The sequence below is a fragment of the Fonsecaea multimorphosa genome, assembly GCF_000836435.1.
Source record: "Fonsecaea multimorphosa CBS 102226 unplaced genomic scaffold supercont1.6, whole genome shotgun sequence".
NCBI lineage: Eukaryota > Fungi > Ascomycota > Eurotiomycetes > Chaetothyriales > Herpotrichiellaceae > Fonsecaea > Fonsecaea multimorphosa.
This window is the reverse complement of record NW_015971640.1, coordinates 1,182,204-1,209,443: the sequence shown is the minus strand read 5'-3', so window position 1 is coordinate 1,209,443 and position 27,240 is coordinate 1,182,204. Positions and strand designations below refer to the sequence as shown.

Here is a 27,240-nt window from a genome sequence, read left to right as displayed (position 1 = left end):
TGTGATGCTGTTTCGCTTCTCCTTTGGTGCTATTCCCTTTCTTTTTGCCCACCTCTGCGCGTTGAGAGCCCTGCGTGCGGTACCACTGATTCACTCACCCACTCACCCATTTCCTAGCTCATGAGCTGACCAATTCAGGTACTCCTGAGTTATATACCTACCTAGGTAGGTACGAGTATAGTTACGGCAGTTTACTGGGAGGAGATACACTAGGTACACTAGATACGTATGCCCCTTTCTTGGCTACCTTTTAATTACTTTTACAGCCCTGTAGCCCCTACGGAATAGTCTCTGGAAATATGTACGTCCTGACTCCCCTCCGTCGTATACATATATGGTAATGTGTTTATATGTGGATGGTGGACATTACCTAGGTATGTATCTATTATCTATCTCTAATTTCGGGCATTTCCAACTGCAAGCTTGTGGGAAGACCAGCCCAGAGACAAGGAAGGGAAAAAACAAGGGAAAGAAACCTTGGAACTGTTTATTCAGCCTCGCCGTCTTGTCTCTAATCCCATCGCATTGCTCACCGCCCCTACGAGCGTACGTATTACCTTCAAGGTTCCTTCCTGCCTAAACCCCCCCCCCGCCTGATTCTTCAGCAGACAACTTGGGATTATCGTTGACTTGCGGGATGCCGAATCCGAATCCGACGCCTACGCCTAGTGTGGGTTTTCTTCCCCCCTCGTTCAAGGCCTCGAGTATCAACTGTGCGAATTGGTTTCCCCCTTTCTTCAACCACTGGGCGCCCCGGTCTCGTCCGCTTGAGGTCCAGGCGCGGTCTGGGACGGGTCCTCCTTGCCTTGTTGAGACTGTTGCATGCGTTGCCTCGCCCAGGTACCCCAGCCGCTGAGGTAGGCGCCCGCGCGAGCCGCGCCCTCGCGTGCCGACGCTTGGATCTGCGAGGTGTCGACGCGCGGGGCCCGCCAGTTCGACCCGGTCGCTGTCCAGGTGCCGCCGGTACCCGTGGATGAGGTGGAGGTGGAGGTGGAGGTCGGAGGCGAAACAGGCCGCGCCTGCGCCCTGGATCCAGCAGCTCCAGCTTCACCACCTTCGGGCTGCTCGACAACCATCCAACTCGAGTTCGAGCTCGCACTCGACAGAGCCGCGGCCGGTTTCGTCTCTTGGGTGTCTCTGCTTTCGGACCCTTCGCCAATGCTCCTCGTAATGCTGTGACTGCCGCTACCACTCGTCCTCTTCGTCGCCCGCTGCTGCGCCCTCTGTTCCCTGGCCTTTTCCACCTGAGCCCAAAAGCTCGCCATCCCGGCTTCCACCCGCTCCCGTCCGCTCTGCAGTGTGCGGCCCAGTTGCTCTCTTCCCTCCCTCACCCTCTCGTCGAGGTGAAGATCCGCCATTCCCCTGGCCACTCTCCTTTGCAGATCCTCAACGCTCAAACCCCCGCCCGTCGGGTGCCGCGGCTCGATGATGTCGAAGATGCGATTGCCACGTGTGAGGCGGTCAAAGAGCGCAAAGTTGTTGGTCGATCGCCACATGGCCAAAAATTCCGGGTTGAAATCGGACGCGGTATCCCCAGGTTCCGGGAAGCTCTCTATATTTGCGACGGAGGCCGGGATGTTGTTTTCCGTCAGGGACTCATGGTAGATCTGATATGCCATGCTACTGAGCAGAGAGAGTATGTATTCTTCGAATTGCATGCGGATCGCGTCTTCGGACCCTGCGTAGCCCATGTTTCTCGGCCTACTCGGATTGTCTGGATCCCATGTATCCAGAACGGTCTGTGTGAGGTAGTCGATCCAACGACGATCCGCGGCACTTAGGGCAAGCGCGGCGCGCAAAGAAGGAGAAGTAATTGTCATAGAGTTTGATTCGTCGAGGTTGATGAGAATGTCGCTGTATTTTTCCTTTTGCTGGAGGAGGAGGCTGTTGGTGGAGCCGACAACATAGGATTTCGTGTCATAGTCGGCGAGGATGTCGAGTTGTTGGAGAGGAGTGTACGGGCCAAATATTGAACCCTACGTAATCGAGCAAGGCAGAGAGTCAGTCAACTTGTGCGAAGAGATGAGGCTGAAGGCCCGGCGAAGATATCATGTACGCTCCTCCGCAGCCTTACCTTTCCGAATATTTGCAACGGCAAGCCCATGAATGCTAATACTGCAGCCCATATCAGCGGCTTTCTTTGATCGTAAATAGCGGGTTCATGAATCGATCAACATACATGAACCTCTATCGCCTGTCCTTAAGCTCGTCGCCTTCTGCGCGCTCTGCGCGTACGTATCTAGGCTCGGGTCTGCTGCGTCTTGCAAGTTTGCAATGAGTCCAGGAATGAGCGATATCAAGGCGAACTGCATCATGCACAGCCTTTCACACTTGGAGCCGAAGAAGAGCATCTGTAACAGAAAGCACAAAGTGTGAGACCAATGGACAGTGAACAGTTGAATAGTCGATAAGATTTCTGGTCAAGGGGGGTAGATGGGGAATTGTATCAAGGTAGCAGAAATCTCACCTTCCGTTGTAGTAAAAGGCATTTGACCAGCGCCAAAGTCTGGTGTCTAAACTCATAGATCAGTTCTCGAAGAGAGAGACCTGTAAACATCCCAATGTCAGCTCCGAATTAAACGAAGCCTCGAGTCCATGCTGTTGCGTCGTCCATGAGGGAGTCATCCGATGTCACAAGCCACTGGAACACGACACGGCGCAAGGTCCAGCACGTACCAAAATGATGATCCTTCCCATCCTCGTGCGTGGGCGAAACTCTGACTAGACTCTCTTGAAATTCCTGCATAGCCAGACGATCAGCATTCTTTTCCCTCACCCGAAAGTTAGACGGCCAGCGCGTACGGCACTTACCCACCTTCAAAATCGAGATATCCGAAAAATCTCTATCGCACAAGTCAGCCTCTCTCAACCCTCTGACGCACCACCTACACCGCTCCCCGATGGCCGGGTAACGACAGGCTGTTGCACCCTCCATGAGGAGTTCCGACTTACTCCTGCGCAAACCAGGCTGCCGTGACGATCCCCAGTCTTTCTCTCAATTCTCCCATGCCCCTCGCTGTGGGCGAGATGACGACAACGGCCTTCTGGACAGTCGACCGCGTCACGTCCACGGAGCGCCGCTTGAGTTTCTCCGTCCGGATCTGTCGCGTGCAGGAGATCCCGAAAAGACTCGTGGCGGCGCTCGTCACTGCAGCCGCACCGGGCGGACTCGCCTCAGAGCTTGATGCCGTTTCGACGGGGCCTGAGTCTGGACTGCGATTGTCGAGCAGCGTAAAATAACTGAACTCCTCTGCCATAGCGTGAGCCCCGTCTGACAGCGCCATGAACGGCAACAACGACCAGTCGTTGAGTTTATAGAGGTTCTGGCCATCGCTTTGTATCCAGAACTCGACCTCTGGACCACTTTACTCATCTGTCCGTCAGCGATTGGAAGTAATATCTCTATTCCGTAGTGTGCAGTTGGTCGGGAAATGTACTAATTGAAGCGGGACAAGAGAAGGAAGCGTACCGAGCGTGGTGGAAGTCGACAACCGCAACCTGAGGCGAAATTGTTGTCATGTTGGGGTTGAAATCAGACTTGTATGCATCTCAAGAGCAGGAAAAGTCAAGAGTTGATGGAATTGACCACGCCTCTTAGAGGTGCAGAGGAAATACGCCTCGGATTAGGTGGTAGACATGCAGGAAATAACAAGGATCCTCGCTTCCGTCGAGGAATGAATCCGAACAATGGAGTCTACACCGGTTTCCGGATTTTAGTTACTCCGATCAAACGGATCCCGCGCTTGGCAACGCCTCTGGGCTCTTCGAGATAGTATCGACGGCTGAATCCTTCTATCACAACGTTGCTTGTCTTCATTAGGTGCTCGAGAGTCATAACGATATTTCACTAAGGTCATCATAAATCTCCTTGCTTCTATCTTCCACCCTCCTGCTCTGGGTGAAATCCCGAAGTGCCATCTCAAACGGTTGATTTTGCTTTATCCATTCTTTTCCCGCGATCCCAGGTTTCAAAGAGGTTTCGGTCCGATGCCTTGATAAGGAGTATGCACTGCTTGTCTTGATTACCGATCTTGTATCTAAAGAACGAACAACCCCAAAGTCCCTCCCCTCTGTCTAGGTGTCAAGGCCAGTTCGTTCTCTAACCTCTTTCTCATCCTTGACATCGAGAGGTTCAATATTCCAGATCGTATCGGCATACTCGTTGATGCAGCGGTCTAGACACCAGATTAGCGTACCGTCAAGAATGGCATGGAGAACAGCGCAGGCTAGGCGTACCCGATGTGAAGAACCCCATTCTAGCCACACTCATAATCGACTTGGTAACCCAAGAGTTCTGGTCTTTGTATGCCTCGTCGATCATATCTTGAGTCTGGCAATAGCTGTTGAAGTCATCGCTCACTACACAATCACTTCATCAGCCTATGATCAGTTATTCAAACTCAAAGCGCGTCTTACCAAGATAATAATCGCCGTGCTCTGTAATGGCACTGACGAGGGCGCCAAACGCGGCCTCGTCACCGAAAGTGCCCGCCTTGATGCAGTCAAATACTTTCAGGAGCTCGGGATTGACCTGATAATTGCCGTAGAAGTGGTGGTGTCGCAAATCCTCCACGTCTTCGGACAGATTGCCAAACAAGAAGATGTTTTGTTCTCCAATTTCGCGGGTGATCTCAATGTTGGCCCCATCGAGAGTGCCAATGATCAAACCGCCATTCAGCACAAATTTCATGTTGCTGGTGCCCGAGGCCTCGGTACCAGCAGTGGAGATATGTTCACTGATGTCCGAAGCTGGGATAATGATCTCTGCCTTGCTGACGTTGTAGTCTGCCACAAAGACCACTTTGAGCAGGTCGCCGACGTCCGGATCGTTGTTGACCACCTCTCCGACCTTGTTGATCAGGTGAATGATGGTCTTGGCCATCCAGTAGCCTGGAGCGGCCTTGCCACCAAAGATGGACACTTTAGGTGAAACCTTCTTGCGCTCCTCAGGAGTCATGGCCTTGATCGCCAGATATCGATGGATCACACCGAAAACGTTGAGTTGCTGACGTTTGTACTCATGGATACGCTTGACTTGGATGTCAAAGAGGGCTTTGGGGTTGACGCTGACTCCTGTGGTCTTCAGGATATGTTGGGCAAGTCGGACCTTGTTGGCGTACTTGATCTCCGCCCACTCCTTCTTGAACGCCTTATCCTCAGCGAAAGGCTCCAACTTGTTGAGCAGGGTCAAGTCTTTCAGGAATTCATAGTTTCCGATCTTTGAAGCAATGAGTTCGGAAAGACGTGGATTCGCCTGGTGCAGCCATCGTCGCGGAGTGATGCCGTTGGTGACATTGGTGAATTTGTCCGGGCCATAGACTTTGACAAAGTCCTTGAAGATGGTCGTCTTGATCAAATCGGAGTGGAGCTCAGCCACACCATTGACCTTGTGGGAGCCAACAATTGCCAGGTAGGCCATCCGGACCATCTTGGGCTGTGACTCTTCAATAATGGAGACTCGGGCCAACATATCGCGGTCTTTCGGAAAGCGGCGCTCGACAGATTGCAGGAAATAGAGATTAATTTCGTAAATAATCTGAAGATGCCGAGGGAGGAGGTTCTGGATAAGTGGCACAGACCACTTCTCCAATGCTTCCGGCAAGACAGTGTGGTTGGTATAGCCAAACGTCTTGGTGACAATGTTCCAGGCGGTGTCCCATTCAAGCCCTTCCATGTCGATCAGGATTCGCTGCAACTCGACAACGGCAAGCGTTGGATGCGTGTCGTTTAGCTGAATGGCGACTTGGTCGGGGAATTCAGACCACTCGCGCTTGGATTTCTTGAATCTGCGGACAATATCATGTAAAGACGCCGCACACCAGAAGTATTGTTGCTTCAAGCGGAGCTCCTTGCCCCTTTCAAGGTTGTCATTCGGGTACAAGACAGCCGAAATCGTTTCGGCACGCTGCTCGTCGGCCACGGCACTCTCGTACTCGCCCGAGTTGAATTTGGAGAAGTCGAACTCGCCACTTGAGGCCTTGCTAGACCAAAGACGCAGGTTATTCACGGTCGGGGTTCCGTAGCCCGGGACAGGCACATCGTAAGCAGTCGCTGTGACGACCTCGCCGTCCTGCCAAGACACAATCTGTTTGCCTTCCTCGTCTGTGAACTTGTTGACCCAGCCATAGAACTGCACATCGACGGTAACATCGTGTCTGGGGAACTCCCAAGGGTTGAAATCGAGCCAATAATCCGGAATTTCAACTTGATATCCATTCTCAATCTCTTGCTTGAAAATGCCGTACCGGTATCGAAGGCCGTAACCCCAAGCTGCGTAGTTCAAGGAGGCCATGCTGTCGAGGAAACATGCAGCAAGTCGACCGAGACCTCCGTTGCCCAAGGCCGCGTCGTGCTCCTGTTCGATGATGTCCTCAATGCGGAATCCCAGATCTGCGAGACCCTCTATTGCCGACGTTAGTGTGCGCAACGTGGCAGCGTGGCGTATGACCTACCTTTGGCCACCTCTTTCAATCCAACGTTGAGCATTGCGTTGTCCAGTGCTCTGCCCATCAAGAATTCGAGGGAGAGATCTTCCAGGGTTGTTAGTAACCACACTTTTATCACGGCGTTCCTACATTCCTAGAACTCACAGTAGATTCTCTTCTGATCGGCAAATGTCTGTCTCTGCTGAGTCTTGTTCCAATCAATGATCAGGCGGTTCCGAAAGGCCAACGCAGTCCCGGAGTATGCTGCCCTGTGTGACGGTCAATGTGAGGAGTCGTGTGTGCAAACAGAGCGGCAAAACGTACAGCTCGTCGCAGTTGAAGAGGGATCTCGCCAGTGTGGTCTCGATTTGCTTGACACATTCTGCCTATTGAGAGACCGTCAAGCCATGTTTCCTCGCCCAGAGAAGTGTCAACCACTGACCTCAAATTCTTCCTTGCTCGTGAAAGGGCGCGGGGACTGTCCAAGTTTTGCGTTAGAAAAGATCACCGGCTTCGGGAGACGGAGGCTTGGGGCTTTACAAATTTTCTCCAGCTGTTGTTGGAAAGAACTGGTCAGCGTGTCCATTAATATGGCATTGGAGAGCCACTACTCACGCCTCGCGCATGTGCTCTGGAATGCTCGACTCCACGGCCTTGATGTCACCAGCTCCGAAGCCTGTGGCAGTCCTCTTATGCTTGGGTCGAGTGAACCCAGGGCCGACAGGGCCTAACAAGGTCGAAATGGGAGCACCCGTCGAGGGTTTACGCTCCCGTGAGGACCCAGATTGGGCAGTGGTGGCTGCGGCGGCCATCTTGTCGGCGGTGTGGTACTAGACTGCACGAGCAACCCAAAGAGAGCACAGAGAGATACGAATAATATGAAGGAAAGAAAGTCAATAGCTTGAGAAGTTGAAATGAGCTGCGTGGGGGAAGGAGGTGAGGGCGGGTGAGAATAGTAAGGGAGAATGTGAGGAACGGAGGGGCAGGCAAAAGACGTGGTATAGCTCCAGAGCACAGGAAGGAAGGGAGGGGAGCTGGATCGATTGAAAAGCCAATCGAGATGCCTTTCCTCTTTGGCCTTGCTTTGGCGGTATGCTCATTCATTTCCGTCATTGCAAAGACAGTACCTGTGATGACTGGTATGCATAGCCGGCTCCAACCTATCAACGGGCCATTTCTTACCCAGCTCCATCATTCAGCATTCGCTATGCATTAGTGTGCAGCCAGCAACGGCAGGCCTTGTATCGGCTTGGAAGTTGGAACAGACCATGGATCTTTCTATCCACTGCAGTCTCGCATAGAGGCATCGTCGATCACCAACGGTACCAAAGTTGAAAAATATACTCCTTGAATAGGCGGTGAGCCATTATCAAAGAGAATTGCACTGCTTCCAGGCCGACTGCATGGGCCTCATTCAAGATGGACGCGCCTCAGATGCTCTACCCCGCCTTGAGAGCTGCCCTGTACCCATGTGTTGTAGGTAGCTAGAGCTCTGGCTACTAGGCTCCGCGCCGAGGAGGGCTGTGGGGGGCTGTGGGTAAGCAGTTCTGCATGTGCAACGAGAGAGTGGCGAGGTTTCTGTGGCTACACCAGACCTTCAGTCATGGCTCCATTGGGCACTAAGTCTGAAATCGCGGATATTGATCGAGAGCTGCTATTTCTACTCCGTACGCCGGCCTACTTCCACCGTCGGGAAAGGCTATGAGAAACCAAGCGCGAGGAGAACAGAGGTGGACGAAGCTGCTTCCAGAGCAACCCAGATGGCACGGGGTTCGGAATACGAGAACTCGCTACGCACCTCTAGGTATTGACACAACGAGGATATGGAGACCTGGTAATTATGGTTCTCTTTCCGCCACCTTGGCTTGCTTCACCTCCACACCAGCTGCAGTCCTAAACCATCCTAGGTAGGTCGGCGAGGTCACTCCATTGGACCTTGTTACCACCCACCTGGCGCCCGTCGAGTAGGAAAGCCGCCTGGAAGCTTGGGTGCGAGGGGGCGCCGTTGCCAATCGAACTGCTGCCCTTCAACCGCTCAAAGGCGTCAAGCTCTGAAAATGTGCCGCTGTTCCAAGCCCCGGTCAACATTCTTCCTCCAAGCTTATGAGTAGATGCCGACCCGTCCATCGACAGGAGTGATTCCGATGGACTATAGGGAGCCCAAAGACCCGTTGGAAAGAACACAAGGCTGTGGTGTGATAATATCAATCAGACCACCTCCGCAACGGGTGCGCCGCCCACGTCTGTTCTGCTGCTGAGCTCATCAAGGCCATGACAGATGAACCACCATGTCCTGTAATCCACCTGTGGCTGCTGTGTAATTGCTTTCCACATTGGGCCTCGACGCCGGTGCAGGGTACTCAGTACGAGATCCCGATGCTGCCGATGTTGCAATGGAACACAAGATCCCACGTTGAAATAGTGTCTTATTATGAGTACACGGCGACGTTTCCAGCCTTCAGATGTCGTATCTCGCTTTGCAGCCAACTATCCAAATGCTGTCCGTCTCCTGTCTCCGGTTCTCACGGCATGGCCTTGACTGAGAGCAATATGCAACGTTAACAATGTCGTCCATCAGATCTGTTCAACAGTCAAGATTCCCGCCCCAAGCATCCTGCGAATGCCGTGGTCTCCCAATAGCCAAAGTCGGCCCGTCGTCCCAAACCAAACAATTGACAGCCCACTGCCGTAGCAGCCCTGACGTGCGCAAGGATATCCTTCACCTCTTGCTCCAACTCTTGACTTGACAAACAAAAAGACTATTCCAAAACGCGAACTTTTTGCGGTGACAAACTCAAAAAGCTCAGGAGGATTGGCAGTAGTAAGGGAAACAAAAAACAAAGGCGTCGGAACACCGCTGTCGAGCAACATCAAAGGCCTCCAGGCAGAAAATATGGCAGCGCGTGGTAGTGGCGCCTTCCCAATCCGTCATGACTCCCGATTCATCACATGAGACGCTGGACGCCCGGCAAAATGCAGTTTCCAAACACAAACGAAAATGGGTTCTGGTCGTGGCTCTCATAATATTCCCGAATCTTTCAGGGCATTTTGTAGGATGGTCTCCTTCACCGCGGCGAAAACCAGCCTAATATTCGTCGTGTCTGTGGCTTGTGTAAGACTGCACACCCGGTTAGTTGGCCGACGGGGAACATTGTCCGGTGACAGTGACTCACTGAGGGTAGAGGTTGAGTTGTGCTCGGTTCACTTGGTTGAACCGCCAGAGCAGGTACTTGGCGGCCCGGTTGACATCGTTGCCGCCCGAGTAATCAGGGAAATAGTTCCCCAGCGGTGATCGACCTAGCTTCTCCTTGAACAGGTCGACTTTGTTGAGAAAGAGGATGATGCTGGTCCGCATGAACCATCGGGAATTGACAACCGAATCAAAGAGTACAAGGCTTTCCATCATCCGGTTCTAGAACGGCGGTCAGCAACCCCATCCCACATTTTCTGTTTGCTCCAACCCTCTGCGTACCTGATTCGATTCTTCCAGTAGAACTTGGTCATATTCGCTGAGTGCCACACAGAAAATAATTGATGTGACGTTCTCGAAGCAGTGGATCCATTTCTTGCGCTCACTGCGTTGCCCGCCGACATCGAACATGCTGGCACCAAGTTAGCTACGACGTGCTCGACTCTCCCTCGGCGGTACTGACTGGATGCTCAATTGGCCCATAGTAAATCTCGTCTCATAAATACCCGTCGTCTTCGTGCGTGCCCGTAGGACGTCCGCCTCGTTTGGGATATAATCAGGTGCCGCCAATCTTCGCACTTCTTCGAAAAAGCTATCATTTTGTGAGCTGGTCGGGATTCCCTTTTGCCTTTGGAAGTGAACAGCACGACGTACTAGGGGGCTGAATCCATCAAGTAGAACTCGCTCTGTCGTTCCATTGTTTTGGCAGCCGCTGGATCCTTCCAGACGGCTTGCACGGCGTCAGCGACCTTGGGATCAAGCGAGGTATCCGGATCCGGATCAACGTTAAATTCCATTATGTACTCCACGTAGTCCTTGACGGTTTGGTCTTCTGGTTCAATTTCAAATTGCTGCATGGCGCCGATCAGGGCCTTCATGCAATCAATCAGGTTCTTGTAGATGGTGAGCCGGTAGAGCGCTCTCTCTTCCTGTGTGTAGCCATTCTGGTGGATAATTTTCATCTGCTTCACAATCGTCGACTTGCCACTCTCACCGGACCCTACGAGGTTACGAAATCAGTCAACTGTATGCACTAGCATAGGTATTCATGTCGCCTACCGAGCAGTAGGATTTTGCATTCTCGCCGTAACCTGCGGGAGTCTTCCTCTAGTTTTTTGTCTATCGCTTGACTTCTCTTTTTCTGTTCAGTGTCTTCTGCTGACGCTTCTTTGCTCCCACATGCACCCATGTCGACGGAATGGTGCTGGCTATAGCGCAGCGACAGCGAAAGCGCTGCAGAAGCAGCGCCAGATGTGGCTGCAGCTGCAAAGGGAGCTGCACGGGCGTTCTCCTGCGGTTGCGGCCTGAATGCGGGGGGAGGCAATTAAACGTCGTTATCGAGGTCGGAGGGCAAGTATCGAAGCAGCGCAGGATCGATCGGGAGAATTGGAGATGTGGAGGGCGGGTTCGCAAGCACAGCAGTAGACTTGAGGACGTCGATGACCTCGAGGTGTTGATGATGGTGGTGGTGGTGCTCGGGGCCGAGACCAGGATTCGCACTTGTCAGTGGAGCTCGACTCGGGCTGGAGCGGCTTGGAGGAATGAAAGATGAGTGCGAGAGGACTGGAGGCAGGTAATAGCTGGCAGATATAGATTCCGGGAAACGAACGGGGAAGTTGTATATAGAGCTCGCTGCCAGAGAACGTCGTCGCGAAACGGGGAGGTCGAGGGCAGCGAGGCAAGCCAAGGTCGTTACAGCAGAAGGAGAGATTTGTTACCAATGAAGTAGTCGACAAGCTGACGAGAGGATGGAATGGAGCCGATCGTGGAGAACAAGTCCAAAATGCGAGAGCTGCACTGGCAGTAGTGGCAGTTGTGCCAATGCCAGCCTACCAGCCAGAACCTCCAGCTTTAAGCGGAGTAGCCGAGCAGTTGGGCTTCAGGGACGCCGAGGGGATCACTAGGCTAAAGTCCCAGCGGCCAGGCTCGTTAGGCACTCCCCAAGGGTCCCCAAGTCGCTAATAGTGCTGGGCGCTTTGTCTCGTCTAGGGGTAGCGAGACACCCAGGTTAGGCAGATTAGGCAGGCTGGGTATTCTGCCTGTGTCCATCCAGGGTATTTTAATTTCTCAGTGCTATTACTGCCATATGTACCTAAGGTACCTGGTGTTCGAGAAAAATCAATACACAAAGTAGTAATTACCCTGTGCCCACAAGCACTGTTGTGACTTACTCGTAGGAGCCCGTTGACTTCTCAGATCTCAGCAGCGTGGCTTAGTTATCCATGGCTCGTGCATTCCCTGACAGACATCCACCGCTCCAGAAAAAAAGAACAGCATCGTTCCAACAATCGTCGAGCTGCCAGGGTCTTGCCACATGGCTGTTCTCGCCAAGGGGTTGATAGTTCCTGAGCCAAAAGAAACGATTGTGTTGCACGAGGTTTTAATGGTGTCAAGATTTACTGCCTACGCTATACACCTCGATAGCACGACCATCCAAAATCATCCCATTTCCGCCCCGACAAGACAGCCTCATCGCTTTTGACAACGTCCGCCTTGACTCGGCTTAGCTTGAGATTTGTCAGGTCAGCGTGCCAGCATCTGGCAGGCTTGCATGCACTTGAGTCTTTTGACATGATGTCGTCAATGCTCATCCCTCTACTCCGTCACAGCAGAAGCAATCCTCCCTAACAGCCCGTCGTGCGCCAGCGTTTTCGTGGTAAATTTCCGAGAGGCTGCCGGTCTGGGTTACACTGTCGCGGACTCACGTTTTCTTCTGTGCCGAGTCTCCCGTTGAGGTTTTATCCTCTTGCTTCTTGATGGACATGTGCAAGTCTTGTCAAGAGGTCCAAGAAGTGGACTTCCTAATCTGCCGGCAAGACCGGTCTACAAAGGAGTTGTTTCAGCTTCGCAATGCTAGGAATTCAAATACTTGACCAAGTCAGATGTCGTGCATGCTCAAATCTCGTAGCTGTCACCTGTGTCTTTTCTGTCAAACTTTGAATCAGGGTGCATGTCAGGCTCAAACCATCCTATATGGAGTCTTGGATCACCAAGTCTGCGGCAGACTCCGACAAAAACCATCAGCCACCGCCACGAAGTTGCATGGCGAGCTCTAAAATCCTCCGGTGTTTGCAATGTGAGGCTCACCACGCCCGAGGCGGCAATTGTGTCTGAGGATCGTCCAGAATCGGGTGCGATTGCAAGGAAGAGGCTGAGCTGGCCTGGGGCACCCACAACATGATCGTGGACGCGTGCACATGTCTTGCAGCTCTTTGATCGATACACGGTCGAGTTGATAGGCAGTCACTATTGAGCGCCTTTTGCTCTCTCTTTACAGTACAATTGACCCTTGGATGTCATTCAGCAATGATCTCCGAAGGCCAGAAGTCCCTAGAGTCATTCGCTCTACCGTTGACTACCAGAATATGAAACATATTCTTGCACGCCGCACGGAAGCGCCATGTTGTCTGAACTTTCTTACATTGTCATATGGCCCCGGTTTACAGGGGCGATGGTCAGTCTCTATCGAGAACGCCTTGCCGCTCAGAAAAGAATCTGAGGACTTCCAGGGTATGCTTTCTTGCAGGTATTCTTGGTGGGAAGAAAAAGCATTGGCGGAGAAATTTGGAATACGAGTACTCGCCTTGCTTCCCAGAAGCTTCAAGGGTTTCCACTGGTCGCCGGCGGACAGGGCCAGAATAGGAAAAATTGGCCTGGGCCGGCATAAACTCTGAAGTCGTGACTGTGCTACCTTCGCCGGGCGGCTCCAACTAAAAGAACAGGCGGTGGTGGGTGAGATCATCACTTATTAACGGGATCCGCGAACCGGGCTCGTCAAGTCTGAGCTGTACCTTGCTCGTGGCGGTATATGGATCGGGGATATCGACTGAAATCGAAAGGGCAAGGGGTGGACAGATCTGACTAACCCTCTGGTTGTCGGATTTGGGGAATGATAGGAATCGAAATTGCTGCGGACATCGTTCTGGGCGTTAATATGCTGGAACGCCAGCTGGATCAACTTTCCGGCCGTGGATCCACGGAAGAAAGTACCACCGGTATACGGAAAAAGATGGGAAGGGATTGGACGGAGGATGCACGGCATCGATAGAATCGCTTGATCAGTGATCAGTGATCACGAGTGAGGATGGAGGGGCAATTGACTGTGCGAAGTACTAAGCGGTACCTAGCAGCCACCTAGAACGCGCCGAAAGAAGTTCGGCTGAGGAGGGGGAAGCCTAGGGATGGCGATGGGTAAAGGGGACCGAGATGGGTGATTGCGATCGTCATCTTCGAGAGGACAATGCGGGCATGCTGCAGCCAAAAGAGCTGATTCTCAAGCCCACTTCGGACCGTTACTTAGGACTTCTTAGGGGCCGCTCCCACCACCTGCGCTTTACTTAGTAACCAGAACTGCACCGATCGAGTTTACTGGAGACGCCCAGGAGGCGGGAAACTGATTTGCCCCACGTTGGCTGGCTGGCTGCTGCTGCTGCTGCTGCTGCTGCTGCTACCGCCACTGTTGCTCCCTGCTGCTCTGCTCTTCTCGCATGCCAGTCTTCACCATATGAAGTTTTCCTTGGTCGTGACATTGGCCACAGTCACCAGTAGCAGACAGCATTTTCTCCAGCCTCGTTGATTCCTATCATTGCCATCAATTGCGCCGCTCACAACTTTCAGGTTCGTCCTTCACAAGTATCCGGCGCAGTCCTGTCACCCCTCCCCTTCTCTAACTGCGATCTTCAGGATACCTGAAACATCCGTATTTCTAAACCGCCACTCCTGTTCTCGTGGCGTCCTCATCACCTCGCTCCTTGCTTCTTCCTGACCTGGCCGTCGTTATACGCGAGTTTCTGTACTCACGTCGCGATCTCTCCGCGACCGCTGACACTCTCACGATCCAAAGACCTCCCCTCATCTCCGGCCCGAGACTTGGTTCTGCTCTGTTTGACTCTCTCTCAAGATGGCGGAGTTTGTGCGAGCCCAGATATTTGGGACAACATTCGAGATCACCAGCAGGTAGGCGAAGAAGCCATTTCGGTGGCAAGACAAACCCGGTTGACTTGAGCCCAGGTACACAGACTTGCAACCCGTAGGCATGGGAGCCTTCGGTCTTGTCTGGTGAGCATGATGCGAGAATGTCCAATTTCCCAAGCCGTCCCAACTGACGAACTTCAAGTTCAGCCAAAGATCAATTGACGGGCCAATCGGTTGCGGTTAAAAAGATCATGAAGCCGTTCTCTACACCGGTGCTGGCAAAGCGCACCTATCGAGAACTCAAACTGCTGAAACATCTTCGACATGAAAATGTGAGCGAAAAGAGCCCTCTAGGTTGTCTTTCAAGATACTGAACCATCAGGTCATCTCTCTCAGCGACATCTTCATCTCCCCACTTGAAGACATGTATGGGGAATCCTCGCCCTCGCCGCCCAAGTCCCAAATGCTGATGTTGAATGTAGCTATTTCGTGACCGAACTCTTGGGCACTGACCTCCATCGCCTGTTGACCTCAAGACCGCTCGAGAAGCAATTCATCCAATACTTTCTCTATCAAATCCTCGTATGTATATCAGCCGGAACTTCGCTCCGATGCATCGACCACTGACGCAGTCACGTGCAGCGAGGCCTGAAATACGTTCATTCGGCTGGCGTCGTTCACCGAGATCTGAAGCCAAGCAATATTCTGGTGAATGAGAATTGCGACCTCAAGATTTGCGATTTTGGTCTGGCTCGAATCCAAGACCCCCAAATGACTGGATACGTCTCGACCCGGTACTACCGAGCCCCCGAAATCATGCTTACCTGGCAGAAATATGACGTCGAGGTGGACATCTGGAGCGCTGGCTGCATCTTTGCAGAAATGCTGGAAGGCAAACCATTATTCCCGGGCAAGGATCACGTCAACCAGTTCTCCATCATCACCGAGTTGCTCGGTACCCCTCCCCAGGATGTGATCGAGACCATCTGCAGCGAAAACACTCTCCGATTCGTCCAGTCACTGCCGAAACGAGAACGGCAACCCCTGAGTGCGAAATTCAAGAATGCCGATCCTTCCGCCGTCGACCTGCTGGAGAAGATGTTGGTGTTCGACCCCAAGAAACGAGTATCGGCAGCGGGTGGCCTGGAGCACGAGTACCTTTCCCCCTACCACGATCCGACCGACGAACCAGTCGCAGACGAGAAGTTCGACTGGTCGTTCAACGACGCCGACCTTCCGGTGGACACCTGGAAGATTATGATGTACTCGGAAATCCTTGACTATCATAATATCGACAACCAGGAGACCGAGATGGGAGGCAAGCCCTTGACCGTGGAGCAAGCTCAGGCGGTGAACAGTCAGGTAGTCCAATAGAGAAGGGTAGACCTCGAGGGGGTCGGCGCTATAGCAATGTTCAGCGCAGCCGGAGGCGTCAGCGGGAATTTTGTTGCCTGCTCTTCAACGGGAGTGAAACGAATGAATACCACGATACTATGTTTTGGTGTAACAGGGAGGAAAACCGGGCATACCAAGATTTCTGCAACAAAAGGTTACCAGTTGTACGATTGCTTTATGCCTCTTATGCCGCTTTGTGGCGCTTGTTAGCAAATGTCCTGTCCGGGACTGCCGTAACTGTCCAAGCTTTACGAGAGATAGGCGCCCACGAAGTTTCTTTCCGCCCGCACGAGATACAATGTTTTGTCAACTTTTCATTTGGTGCTTGATCATGCTATCGTTGGAGCCCAAGTAGACGCTGTATGCATGTTCCTCCCCCTCCTCCATGGTGGGATTTTGGCAGTCTTTGGTCATACTGGAGGAGTATGCTGGTGATGCCAGCGCAAGTCCACCCCAGTGCGACCAGGCCGGCCTCGCATTCACACCGCACGGCGAGCGGCGAAGCGACAACCAGCAACCCTTCACACTTGCTTCTGCATCTTCTTCCCAACCCAACCCCAAACCCAACCCGCAGGACCAGGAGGCGGCCTTTTTAATCGACTTCGCCTGACTTGTCGCCATCGTGGTCCTCCACTTTCTCGGCCTTCTCGGCCTTCTTCTCCGCATCGTCTCCCTGCTCGGTGGCTTTTTTCGGGCGCAAGCCAAACACAGACTCCCAGACACCGCTCACGGAATTCGCGTGGTCAGGAGGAGGGCCGGAGAGGTAGAGTTTTCCAGAAGTGCTTCCCCAGGCGGCGATGGAACCATGCTGGGCGCTCGGAGTGGTGGGCGGCGGATCGGGGGCGCTGCTGTAGCGTTTGACATTCTTGGGCGTCGCTTCAGGATCGGTTGTTTTGGCCGCGTTGGAGGATTTGGCAGTTGGGGTGGTCGCATCGCCGGCTTCAGAGGTGGCACTGTGAGCTGGTTCGGTCTCCTTCTTGGGAGGCGTGGAGGGAAGGGATCTGGAGGGACTGTTGACAGGAGTTGGAGCAGGCATTTTGGATCAAGTCGAGATAGATGAATGATGTATTCGTTGCTGGGTCTGTTCTGCGAATGCTGAAGTCGAGGTGGCAGCGATACCAACGTCAGTCCTGGAGTTTGTACAGTGAGAGGTTCGTTCGTTCGTTCGTTGTGTGATCGAAAGGACGACAGAATAACAAGATCTGCTGGTCCAAAAGAAAAGATCTGTCTGGCTCGGCGTGTTTGCTGTCGCGGCTTGAACGTGCGGCTCGTCCTGTTGTGCGGCTGAAGCAGTCAGGTGGTCGCGATACTCAAGTATGGCACGAGGCTGCGGCTGTCTTCCCCTTTCCCCCTTCCTCCATTTTGTCGCGGCTGAAGTAAGACCACAGAGGCAACGACACCCGCGGCTTGGGCATATTTCAGTCAAGCTTCTTCGTCATCTGTACCGAGCATTGATCACCATGGCGATGTCCAGAACCATCTGGTCAGTGGAGAAGATGGCTGTCCTTTGATGCCTTTCTCCTTGGTCCTCTGTCCCTTAGTTTTCAGTCTTCACCCATCACCGCATCTGAACGGGTTAGGGCCTCTGTGTGGGAGCCTCCAGCTGGCGAAGTTCGAGCCCTGGTTGCAGCTCTTTGAGCGCTAGGTAGGACATAGCTCCAATTTGAACAGTGTCATTGTTGTCGTCCTCGGGGAAGTATTGTTGTGGTCAAAGACAAGGTCGAGCAGGCGATGGACAGACCCGGTTTGACATGGAGCCAGCATCAGTCTCTATCTACCAAGAGGTTTGACGTCGACAAGTTACAGTATAGGGAAGGGAAAGAGGTTGATCATGACTGGACATTTTCACATGCAAGAACATGTGCGGAGATGTCGTCTACCTACACAACCCCTAGCGCTATACCTGTTCAAGGAGATGCCTCGGCTATATTAAAGGGAAGACATCTAAAGGCTGGGGCGGCACGGACGGTTATTGATTTCACTGCTTCTCGAAACCCTCCACCACATGGCATCCTCTTTTCCCTGATCGATGCACATCTGTCTGACTCATTGCGCTTGGGACCAGGGCCAACTCTCGCTCTGACTCGCCCTCATCTGTGCCTGCATCCTTTGCATGTCCCGCCCCCAGACTATCCACACTGCGTATACACAGTAAGGTCACTGTCTGGGTACGGCGCAAACTAGCTATTGTTTACTGTTCCTTCGGCTGACTGAACGCCTTGCTCGCTCATTCTCCCCTTCTGCGTCGCCCTTTTGCATTTACTAATCAAGTAATCTCTGGATACTCGTCAGATTGCCTATTTCTCACATATATCAACAGACTTGCCCAGCTAACATTGGGCACACACGGCAAGAGCTTGAATTTCGCCCTCCAAGTCGTCCAACATGACAGCCCCTCCTACGGCGTCCCAGGCGCTTTCTGCTCCTGTCCATCAGGCCTCCTTCTGGGAAAAGCTGGACGTTTTCCCAGGGCTTCTATCACTCGGTAATATCTTCCCACAAGCCATCCATGTACTTTTGCAAGCTGATAAAAATTCCCAGTTGGGACGGCTCTGTACACGGCGGTTGCGGCCCCATTCCGTGGCGAGTCAGGAGCTCCTTACTACGGACAGCATATCAGTTATGCCGTCGTGCGAAAGGTGGGCCGCGTCACTCCCAGAATTCATCCGTTATCGCTAAAGCCGTCAGATGGTGCAAAGGTTCAGCACGCTTCAACTGCAGTAAGTTGCGCCGACTCACGGCCCCAGTTCTCCACTCACACGCCCAGGTATATCGGCGAACCCTTTTCGAAAGTCTACGAGAAGTGGTGTAAAGGTGCTGGCATCGAGCCAGCGTTCGTGACTCTGAAGTCTGGAGTCAAAGCGTTCTGGGTAGGCGATCCAAAGACAGCCAAATACGTGTGTGTGTATTTCCATGGTAAGCGTCATCATGCTTTGTCGGACTGGTCAACAAGTAACTGATCTGTCTTACAGGAGGCGGTTTCTCGCTCGATGGTGATGACACGCACCTCAATTTCTGGCACAGCGTTCAAACCGATCTCAACGCCGACAACATCTCAACGGCCTTCTTGTTCCTCGAATACTCGCTCGTGCCGCATGCGACTTTTCCCAAGCCAATCTACGAAGCCGTCGAATCGGTCAAATACGTCATGGAAGAACTGAAACGCCCGGCATCGGAGATCTTCCTCGCTGGCGACTCCGCCGGCGGGAACATGTGCCTGGGCGTCCTGTCGCAGATTATGCACCCGTCGCCCGAATTTCCGGAGCTCAAGCTGGCTGACGGGGAGAAGCTCAAGGGGATCGTGGCGGTGGCTCCTTGGGTCAGCTTCAACCTTGACTGGGACAGCGAAAAGAGGAACCGGTACAAGGACATTGTCACCCATTTCGCGGGGGGGATGTGGTCGAGGGACTACCTCGCGGGGAAACCGTCGACGTTCTTTGCCGAGCCGTTCAATGCTCCCGCAGACTGGTGGAAAGATGCCAAGGTCGAGGGGATCCTGGTTACAAGCGGCTCCAACGAGGTCTTGGTCGACTCTATTGGTGAATTTGTCAAGACGTACAAGGTACGTTTTAGCCGTCTTACCTCTTCTTCCGTGACACTTTTGCTGACAACTCACCCCCCTTCTCAAAAGTCTGTTAACCCAGACTCAATGACCTACGTGATTGGTACGAATGAGGCACATATTGCCCCCATCATTCAATTGCGGTTTGGTGACAAGTCTGAGACGGAGCAAGGAAAAGCTATCAAATCGTGGCTCAAGTCCAAATTGTGACAATCTGAACAGACCACATGAATCTGCTATCACGGTCTGGGTCAGCAATATACGTGTTGAATTATACTCTATCAATCGCGTCCGAGTCTGAAAGGAAGGTGGCTTTTTTGTCTTCCCTTTTTTCCATTGCTTTTTCCCCTTTTTTGGTTGACAAGAGTCGAGAGTCGAGAGCCGAAGAAGTGGACGAGTCTCTTTCGCAGACAGCAATGTTCCTAATACTGCAGCTACAACGGTCGAACTCTTCACGCATTGCTAAGGCAAAAGCGGAAGCTTCACTATCTCCAGGCATTTGGCTCTTACTTCACCGCCTCCGGGGTGCCAGGCCTCATTGCAATGCACGTGCAATAACAAGTCTAGACGACTTTGCCAATATGGCAGCGCTGCAGCTTTCACATGCCGATCACGTCCTCTGATCCCAATCGTTGAATCGCGTCGCCGCATGAGCTGTTGACATGTCACCAGCTGTCAACATGTCATCCATTTGCTCTTTTCTAGAAGTTCTCGAACGAAGGGTGATGGATGGGGGCCCAGTCGGTGAAGCCGTGGCAACCAACAACCGTTTCTCAACGTCAACGGTTCAACCTCATCCTCTCGTTTGAAATGGCCCTTTTTGTTCGCGGACACAAACGGGGATTGAATCCTGGAATTTCGACGCCCGCATTGGATCTGGGGACAAACCCTTGCCCCTTTTTTTTGGTTTCCAAGCTCTCTGGGAAAGTTTTGTCAATGATGGATCCTTCGTTCACTCCAGATCGTCAGAGCCAACTGAGCGACCTATCATCCGTGCGCCGATCTAGGACTCCAGCGTCGCCGTCGTCGTGGCTTTCCCTGACACATTACCGCAAAAGCTCGGTGGTTACGCCGGCCACGCAGTACTCGTCGTCCTCCAGCTGCTGGGGCACCGCCTCCGCCGGCGGCGGCCACCGGCAGCACCCATCACGCACGTCGACGCTCGATCTCGGTCGCCCTCACCCCCCTGCACAGAATCTACAGCGGAAGACGTCGATCTTGTCGTGGTCATTGTTCCGATCTAAGTATAGGCAGCATGTCGAACGTCAATCGCCAACCGATGAAACCCGCAGAGAGGTTGGCTCTGGCTCTCGTTGGTGGCCATCATCGGCTGCTTCGGAAGTCGCGAGGAAGAAAAAGTTGAGAATCAGTCCGCCCATCCCTCGTCGACCTCCTGAGTCGTTGCACTTCCCCAAGAGATTGTCTCGTTCGGATTCCCAACTAGTGCACCACGAACTGTTGAGAGGTTTGTCAAAGGACCAACAACAGCAATCGAAATCCCCTACGGTTCTGCTGCCGAAACCGCACGACGACGACGCTCGATCATCGCTGCAACTGGCCGATCTCGATCCGGACAAGCGAGGTCCAGCGTTTGCGCGAATCAACCCGGACGGTTGGAGCAAGATTATCCCCAAGCAATGGATGGAGGACCAGTTCAGCGACAGCGACGGGCCGTCAGACGCTGGCGGCTCAGACGATGGCCGGAGCGTGTACAGTCAGAGTAACGGCGAGGAAGAAGGCACCAACCGTAAGCTGGTGGTCGACCCGTTCGCGATCGAGAATGGAGAAGAACAACAAGATCATCCGGTAACTTTGTCGCCTCCGACTGAAGCTGTCGAACGACCCGCTGCATGTGCTTTTGGTGGTGAAAAGAGCACGAACGCCACGGAAGACTTGTCTACCCGCTACTGGGATGAAGACTCGCGAGCCGGTCCGGGTTCGGCTTCCTCGGATCCCGTCCGATACTGGATGTCTTCGCTTCGCGAGCTTCCCGAGCCTCGCGTTTCTCCTCGGACTCCTCTTAAGGACACTGATTACGAAACCGACGCAGACATTTCCAGTCCTTGCGAGTCTAGACGTTGGAATAAACGACCTCATCATGAAGGCATCGCTGATCCGTTATCATCTGACCTAGAACCCTCAACTGGCCTTGAGAATGCAATAGGCGCTGTGGATCCATGGCATTACCGAGACGTGAATCAACTGGTGCCGCAGCCCCTGAGACTATCCCGGCGACGGAGAGGGACATCGCCTGCTGCCACGGCCTACAACAGCAATCACAGTGAAAGTAAGCCTCAGAGAGCAGACAGTGGCCATCTTTGTGTCTTAAACGAACACCCCGAAGCGAAATCGCTCCAGTCCTCCTGGTCGACCATCTACTGCGCCGGCGGCACGGGGGTGGATGGTGATGATACTTCCAGTGCAAGTGCCGCCGCGTCAGAGAGACAAGTCGTCGCACACAGACCGTTCACCGAGCCGTTGACGAGACAATTCAAAGACAAGGCTTTGCCGCCCTTGCCCTCGCCCTGGCCGTCTGGTAGTAGTAGCGAGAGTGTCTGCTCGACCAGAGACGGATGCGGTCATCGTCCTAGGAGAGTAATATCTCCAAAGGGCCGTCGAACCGGATGGGAACAAGGGGAGGAAGGAAAGGACATGGACAAGGACGCAGAAGCACTGGCGGCAGACATTGACGAGATCCTCGACATGTACCTGCCCATGGATCCGTTCAGTTCGTCAGCTCCGGCACCGACATCACAGCCCACATTTGCCACCACCGCTAGGGAGACCGTCGACGTCAACGGCAAGGGGCAGAAAAACAGAAGCAGGAGCAGAACGAAGCCCACGCAAGACACCTATACCGATCCGCCCAAGCGGCCTGTTCGGTCCTTTGCCACGGATCCAGACCTCGGAGTTGGAGTCGTGAACAGTCAAGCAACCGCGAGGTTTAGCACGCGAGGTTTCGTACCGGTACCGGGACCCGTGCGTCCCTGGGTTTACGACCCGGAGAGATACCCCGAGCTACGACACGGACGTGGACGGGAAGAGAGGCTCGCGTCGCGCGAAAGACCACCAGACGTAGCAGCACCAGCAGCAGTGACAGGAACAACGTGGAAACGATCTAAGCCGATGGCCTCCGTCGACGAGGATGGACAGATCTGGATATAAATACATGTCCTTCCCTTTTCCTCATGTTTCTCCAAGAGGCGCCCAGGCTGTATTGTGTGGTATTTTACCTTTTGGCGGGTAATGTCTTTTCTTCTCTGGCTTGGGGCGCCGAGTTTTGGCGTTTCATCATCTCCACCTTTCATCTCCGTCCTTCATTTTCATGCGTATTCGATCAAGCAAGGAATCATATATTTGTTCTGGTGATTCCCGATTTGGGGATACTTGTTTTCACAATTTGACATCTGTCTTCGTGTTCCTGGCGGGTCTGTCTGTGTGTTAACTACAGAGATTGATCCTACCTATCTCCTCCCTTCTGGGCCCCGTTTCCTCGTTCCCCCCCCTTTTTTTTTCTTGCTCAAGTAAAGCAAGCTCTTCCAAGGGAACAGTGCGAGTTTCGAAGAAAAGAAACTTGGTAAGGACTTACACCAAGCTCTGGATAATTTCCTTGACTTGCTGCTCACTCAACTCCTTGAGGCCCAACAATGCGTTGTCCGTCCTGCCCACAAAAGTTCCCCCCATCTCCTCACCGCCAAAGATGCTGCTCAGAATGAACCCGACCATCGCCTTGCCAATGTCTCCGCCTTTGGTCAACTCGGTCATGCTCTCCTGGTAAATGTCCTTGGTTGATTTGACGGACGTGTCCCAGTCCTTGCCGTCCTTCTCCTTGGCGTAGGCGATCAACTTGTTCTGCGTGGTCGCCGTGTCGTGCACGTAGACCGGGCGGTTGGCGGTCTCGGCGAGGTGTCCCACGACCCCGACCACGGCTTGGGCGATGGATCCCAGCGTCGTGGTCGAGAATACTACGTCGCCGCCGTTGTACAGCGTGCCCGTATGTTTGGCCGGGTTCAAAAAGAAGCCGTGCTGGAGGCCCCAGTCGAAAAAGGGCCCGGTGATGACCAGTGTGTAGCTGAATTTCGGGTTCTCGCTGACTTTTGTCTTGAGGTATTCCTGCGTTGCGACCTTGAACTTGAACACTGGGAGAGCGGCGGTCTTGGGGTTGCATGTATCGCTGCCAAACTCGGATGGGAGGAATCTTTCAACTCCGGCGGCGATGGAGGCATCGATCAAAGGATTCTGCTCTCCAATGCTGCTGGTTGCAAGGGTCGAGACCACTACTTTGACACCCTCGAGAGCGGCGGTGAGATCGGGTACCGACGTGTAGTCGACTTCTTTCACGGCAAGGTTGCTAGACTGGGGCAGTTTGGAGGCGCTGTTGCTTCCCTTGCGGGTCAATGCGATGACGGAATAGTTGGCGTCAAGAAGTGCCTTCACCACCGGGAGGCCGATGTTGCCTGTGGCTCCAGCAACGGCGACTTTTACAGGGGCCATGACGTGGAATGTAGCGGAAGGTCGATGCTTTCTCTGTGGAGAAGGTTGACTGTGAGTGTACGAGAGCAGGCAGAGCACCTCGATATCTAAGGCTCTTTGCTATGTGAAATGTGGGGCTGGTCTGGAAGATTCAATGGGGGGATGTGGAGTTGATCCCTGTGTCTGTACCTCGTATCTGGCTGTGGATGTCGGAGTTGGGTCGAGAAATGGTGTGATCGACTTGAGAAGGAGGGAGGAGAGTAAGACACCTCGTCTTGCAGAATTGAGTCCCTTCTTATATCGTCAATGATCAAATTCCGTACTAGTCTAATAAGTATTTGCCCATGTCGGTGTTCTGGACTTGGAAACACGGTACCCCGGCATTTGATCGTGAAGCCCAATTCCGCTGTGGGAATGGCCAACTCGCACAACGGCCAATCTCGTATATCTTCATATTGCACCTTCCGTACCAGTAAACTGCGAAAGCGTGGTTTGGCTCTTGGCTTTGAAATCCAGCATTCCTTCAAGACTGATTTTCCTGATGCTGGTTTGTCAGGGAGGAGAATGTATGGACAAGGCTCTCTTCTGGTGGGGGAGCCAGGGGCTCAACGGGGCAGAGCAGCTGATTCATCGTCTTGTCGTTGCGTGGTGAAAAGTCGCCGAAGGGATTCCACCGGAGCAGAGTTGGGCCGACACAGGTAATACGTGGGGTCCGCCTAGGGCTGATGGCGACATTATAGGTAAGCTAAGACGCAACATCGGTCAAGCGTATATATAGATGAATGTACAATATCTTCGCGGGCCTTAGGACGGAATACCCTCGTACTCCCAGCCATTATCTCCTCTCCTTCGAGTTCTGCTATTCCTTCGGTTCTGGTTACATTTGACCAGGATCGTCAAAACTGTCAGTATCAGGATGATCAACGCCGCTATGGTTGGAACAAGAATCTCTCTCTGTTGTTCTGCCTCCTTGAAGTCGGAGTAAGGACATGTCGCGTTGGGTCCGCCTAGTACCCAGCAGTTGGGTTGGTTGATCGAGTTAAAATTGATCCAGACACCGGACAAGATCCCATCCGAGTCATCATCTCGGGGACTAGTATCATTCAATATTTGCCGATACAGGTAGGTGTTTTCAAGCCCCGTGCGAGGGAGGCCGAACGAGGTAGAGTCTGGACATGCATCTGGAGCCGCACTATAAGGGACATCGAAAGTGGAAAGGCGCCACGCGTATGGTTGGCCTGCGATACGACAGGCAGCTCGATGTGATTTCTCGCACGGCTCCATTCGCCAATGTCCTTGGAATCCGCCAGTTGCATCAAGCACTGCACACCGAAGGTCACTGCCGGTCGTTCCGTTCTTCTTGGCTGAAGACGTGTCGAGTGGCTGTCCCGGAGCCCATCCAAACACTGTTGACTGGGCGAAATTCTGGTATGACATCAAATTGTTTTGTACAGACAAGTCATCGAGAGTCAGGTTCATGACCGGCGAGAACCCGCATGCCGTTAAATTCTGGGCAAGAGTGGGAAGAGTATCTGAGGCGGTGTCCTGGATGGTCGAAATCGCCCAGGATGCGTTGGTCTGGGCGATGGTTGTGTCACCTGAATGATAATAGCAGCCTGAAATTACCTCACCGCTGTCACCCAATTCGACAGGCGGAGTCCGAAGCAGCACGGTTGCATTGAAGATGCTACTCGACTCGGTCTGAAAGTCGTACTCTGCCATCTGTGGATCGATTTGATCCCAACTCAGCAGCAGCCTTCTGCTGTCAGTAAGAAGAGCCCAATCTTCTCCAGGCCAGCCGTCTGGTGTGGAAACGATGCCGTCCTGTCCAGTTTCCACGGTACGAAAGTAATTTGCGTCTGTAAGTACTCGGTAATTATCCCGGAACCACGACCTGTTCAGATCTTGTCGGTCGTCTTGCAAGTCTTGTGGTGTGTATATATTCCTCCCTAGAGCAGCCTGAAATTGGGCTCCTACAAGCTGGTCAGAACTAGGAAGGCGGCCCGGCATGGGTGTGTGAGCGGGCGAGGAAGGATCGGTGAATGGCGCAGCGGCATGTAAATTAATGTCAAGAAAATGTAATCGTGCGGAGATGGTGTCTGAGGTATGTTCAAAATAAGAATTGTACAAGGAAATGATGGAACCGATGTTCAAGTCCAAGCTACACAAGTAAGGTCCCAGTTGGAGTAAAGTTCCACCTGTGGCACCCGTAGAAGTTGGAATTGCCACATCGCTCGTCGTTGTAGGAGTACTAGTGATCGGTTCAGTGGGAGAGGAAATCGGCGACGTTGTGTTGTCCAGCGAAGACGACGAAGATTGCCGCTTTTCGAGGCTGGGAGCAAGAGACGCCGTTGTATTTGACGCAGCTGTGGTGGTTGGTAGAGGGGTTGTAGAGGAAGTGGACGCTGTGATTGAAAACAGAGCCGACGAATCCACGCTATAGCCAGCAGTCGAATTGCCTTCCAGGGGAGGAAGCTCGACTGGGCACAGACTGAATTGACGGTTGATGTTATCCCAGTACAGATCAATGATCAAACGGCGGTATTGGCTTGCAAATAGATCCGAGATGCATGTTTGAGTCGGAAGGTCATCGTAGACCCCATTGGAAAAGCAGGCCTTTGTAACGTAAACTCCTGGATGAGTTATGAAATTGATGGGGATTTGCCCCGAGGCATCTCGCATAGACTGGGTCAATTAGTTGAAACGAGCAGTTTGAGCATCACAGCAGGCAACTCACCAGGAACACAGTTCCCCAGTAGTCATCCGGTTCCGCCGACGAACCAGGCTGGTATTCGAGCGACGTCATCTGTCCAAGTGGTACCTTGACATGTTGGAGAGTAGTAGGTAGTCCACGTCTTCTGGCACTGAGGAAAGGAGCAGATGGTTGGCGTCAAGTTGGCGTCGGGTTGGCACTGGAAGATATTGTCACAACGCGACGGTCCCTTCACCTGCGCAACGAGCGAGTCTCTTCCGTGTATCAAGATCCGCTGAAAATCATACTGTCAAACCCCTCTGTGAAGTCAGAATGCTGGGTACCGCCGTTCCCGTAAATGTTGTTCGAGTTGCGACGAGTCGACGACGAGGTCCAGCCATAAGACATTGCACAGCCACAGCCTTGGCAACGAGGCTGGAGTCGGTGGCGCAGGCCGATTGGTTGATCCCCCGGGATTTTTGGCGCCTCTGATTGTTCTCACTTAAACCGTGTCTTCTCTGAAGAAGCCAACTCACCTCATAATCGGCGCACCGCAGGTGGTCACCCCTTTCAAACTCTGTTCTGACAT

At 53.1% G+C, this 27,240-nt stretch overlaps 9 protein-coding genes across 9 annotated transcripts; 3 read left to right on the top strand and 6 right to left on the bottom strand.

The window, feature by feature from the left end:
* Window positions 1-737: 737 nt before the first annotated feature.
* Window positions 738-3,519, bottom strand: Z520_04179 (uncharacterized protein; the record flags this gene model as incomplete). Its single annotated transcript, XM_016774689.1, has 8 exons — window positions 738-1,976; window positions 2,075-2,115; window positions 2,180-2,351; window positions 2,468-2,547; window positions 2,677-2,740; window positions 2,816-2,843; window positions 2,953-3,363; window positions 3,470-3,519. The coding sequence occupies 8 exons, from the start codon at window positions 3,517-3,519 to the stop codon at window positions 738-740; spliced, it is 2,085 nt and encodes a 694-aa protein (XP_016634616.1).
* A 555-nt stretch (window positions 3,520-4,074) lies between these two features.
* Window positions 4,075-7,237, bottom strand: Z520_04178 (uncharacterized protein; the record flags this gene model as incomplete). Its single annotated transcript, XM_016774688.1, has 9 exons — window positions 4,075-4,175; window positions 4,237-4,359; window positions 4,417-6,402; window positions 6,453-6,530; window positions 6,591-6,694; window positions 6,750-6,811; window positions 6,868-6,903; window positions 6,966-6,978; window positions 7,041-7,237. 9 exons carry the CDS (start codon window positions 7,235-7,237, stop codon window positions 4,075-4,077), a joined length of 2,700 nt encoding a protein of 899 aa, XP_016634615.1.
* Window positions 7,238-9,443: 2,206 nt separating this feature from the next.
* On the bottom strand, window positions 9,444-10,804 carry Z520_04177 (guanine nucleotide-binding protein alpha-3 subunit; the record flags this gene model as incomplete). Its single annotated transcript, XM_016774687.1, has 6 exons — window positions 9,444-9,543; window positions 9,599-9,837; window positions 9,898-10,027; window positions 10,079-10,207; window positions 10,270-10,615; window positions 10,675-10,804. 6 exons carry the CDS (start codon window positions 10,802-10,804, stop codon window positions 9,444-9,446), a joined length of 1,074 nt encoding a protein of 357 aa, XP_016634614.1.
* Window positions 10,805-14,515: 3,711 nt separating this feature from the next.
* Z520_04176 (mitogen-activated protein kinase HOG1) lies at window positions 14,516-15,903 on the top strand (the record flags this gene model as incomplete). Its single annotated transcript, XM_016774686.1, has 6 exons — window positions 14,516-14,571; window positions 14,626-14,673; window positions 14,732-14,861; window positions 14,912-14,955; window positions 15,012-15,111; window positions 15,172-15,903. The coding sequence occupies 6 exons, from the start codon at window positions 14,516-14,518 to the stop codon at window positions 15,901-15,903; spliced, it is 1,110 nt and encodes a 369-aa protein (XP_016634613.1).
* A 613-nt stretch (window positions 15,904-16,516) lies between these two features.
* On the bottom strand, window positions 16,517-16,960 carry Z520_04175 (uncharacterized protein; the record flags this gene model as incomplete). The annotated part of the gene is made up of 1 exon (XM_016774685.1): window positions 16,517-16,960. One exon carries the CDS (start codon window positions 16,958-16,960, stop codon window positions 16,517-16,519), a length of 444 nt encoding a protein of 147 aa, XP_016634612.1.
* A 1,349-nt stretch (window positions 16,961-18,309) lies between these two features.
* On the top strand, window positions 18,310-19,696 carry Z520_04174 (uncharacterized protein; the record flags this gene model as incomplete). The annotated part of the gene is made up of 6 exons (XM_016774684.1): window positions 18,310-18,409; window positions 18,466-18,563; window positions 18,613-18,644; window positions 18,692-18,840; window positions 18,897-19,486; window positions 19,556-19,696. 6 exons carry the CDS (start codon window positions 18,310-18,312, stop codon window positions 19,694-19,696), a joined length of 1,110 nt encoding a protein of 369 aa, XP_016634611.1.
* A 729-nt stretch (window positions 19,697-20,425) lies between these two features.
* Window positions 20,426-22,651, top strand: Z520_04173 (uncharacterized protein; the record flags this gene model as incomplete). The annotated part of the gene is made up of 1 exon (XM_016774683.1): window positions 20,426-22,651. One exon carries the CDS (start codon window positions 20,426-20,428, stop codon window positions 22,649-22,651), a length of 2,226 nt encoding a protein of 741 aa, XP_016634610.1.
* A 420-nt stretch (window positions 22,652-23,071) lies between these two features.
* On the bottom strand, window positions 23,072-23,980 carry Z520_04172 (uncharacterized protein; the record flags this gene model as incomplete). The annotated part of the gene is made up of 1 exon (XM_016774682.1): window positions 23,072-23,980. The coding sequence occupies one exon, from the start codon at window positions 23,978-23,980 to the stop codon at window positions 23,072-23,074; it is 909 nt and encodes a 302-aa protein (XP_016634609.1).
* A 783-nt stretch (window positions 23,981-24,763) lies between these two features.
* Window positions 24,764-26,765, bottom strand: Z520_04171 (uncharacterized protein; the record flags this gene model as incomplete). Its single annotated transcript, XM_016774681.1, has 2 exons — window positions 24,764-26,644; window positions 26,697-26,765. The coding sequence occupies 2 exons, from the start codon at window positions 26,763-26,765 to the stop codon at window positions 24,764-24,766; spliced, it is 1,950 nt and encodes a 649-aa protein (XP_016634608.1).
* Window positions 26,766-27,240: the final 475 nt, after the last annotated feature.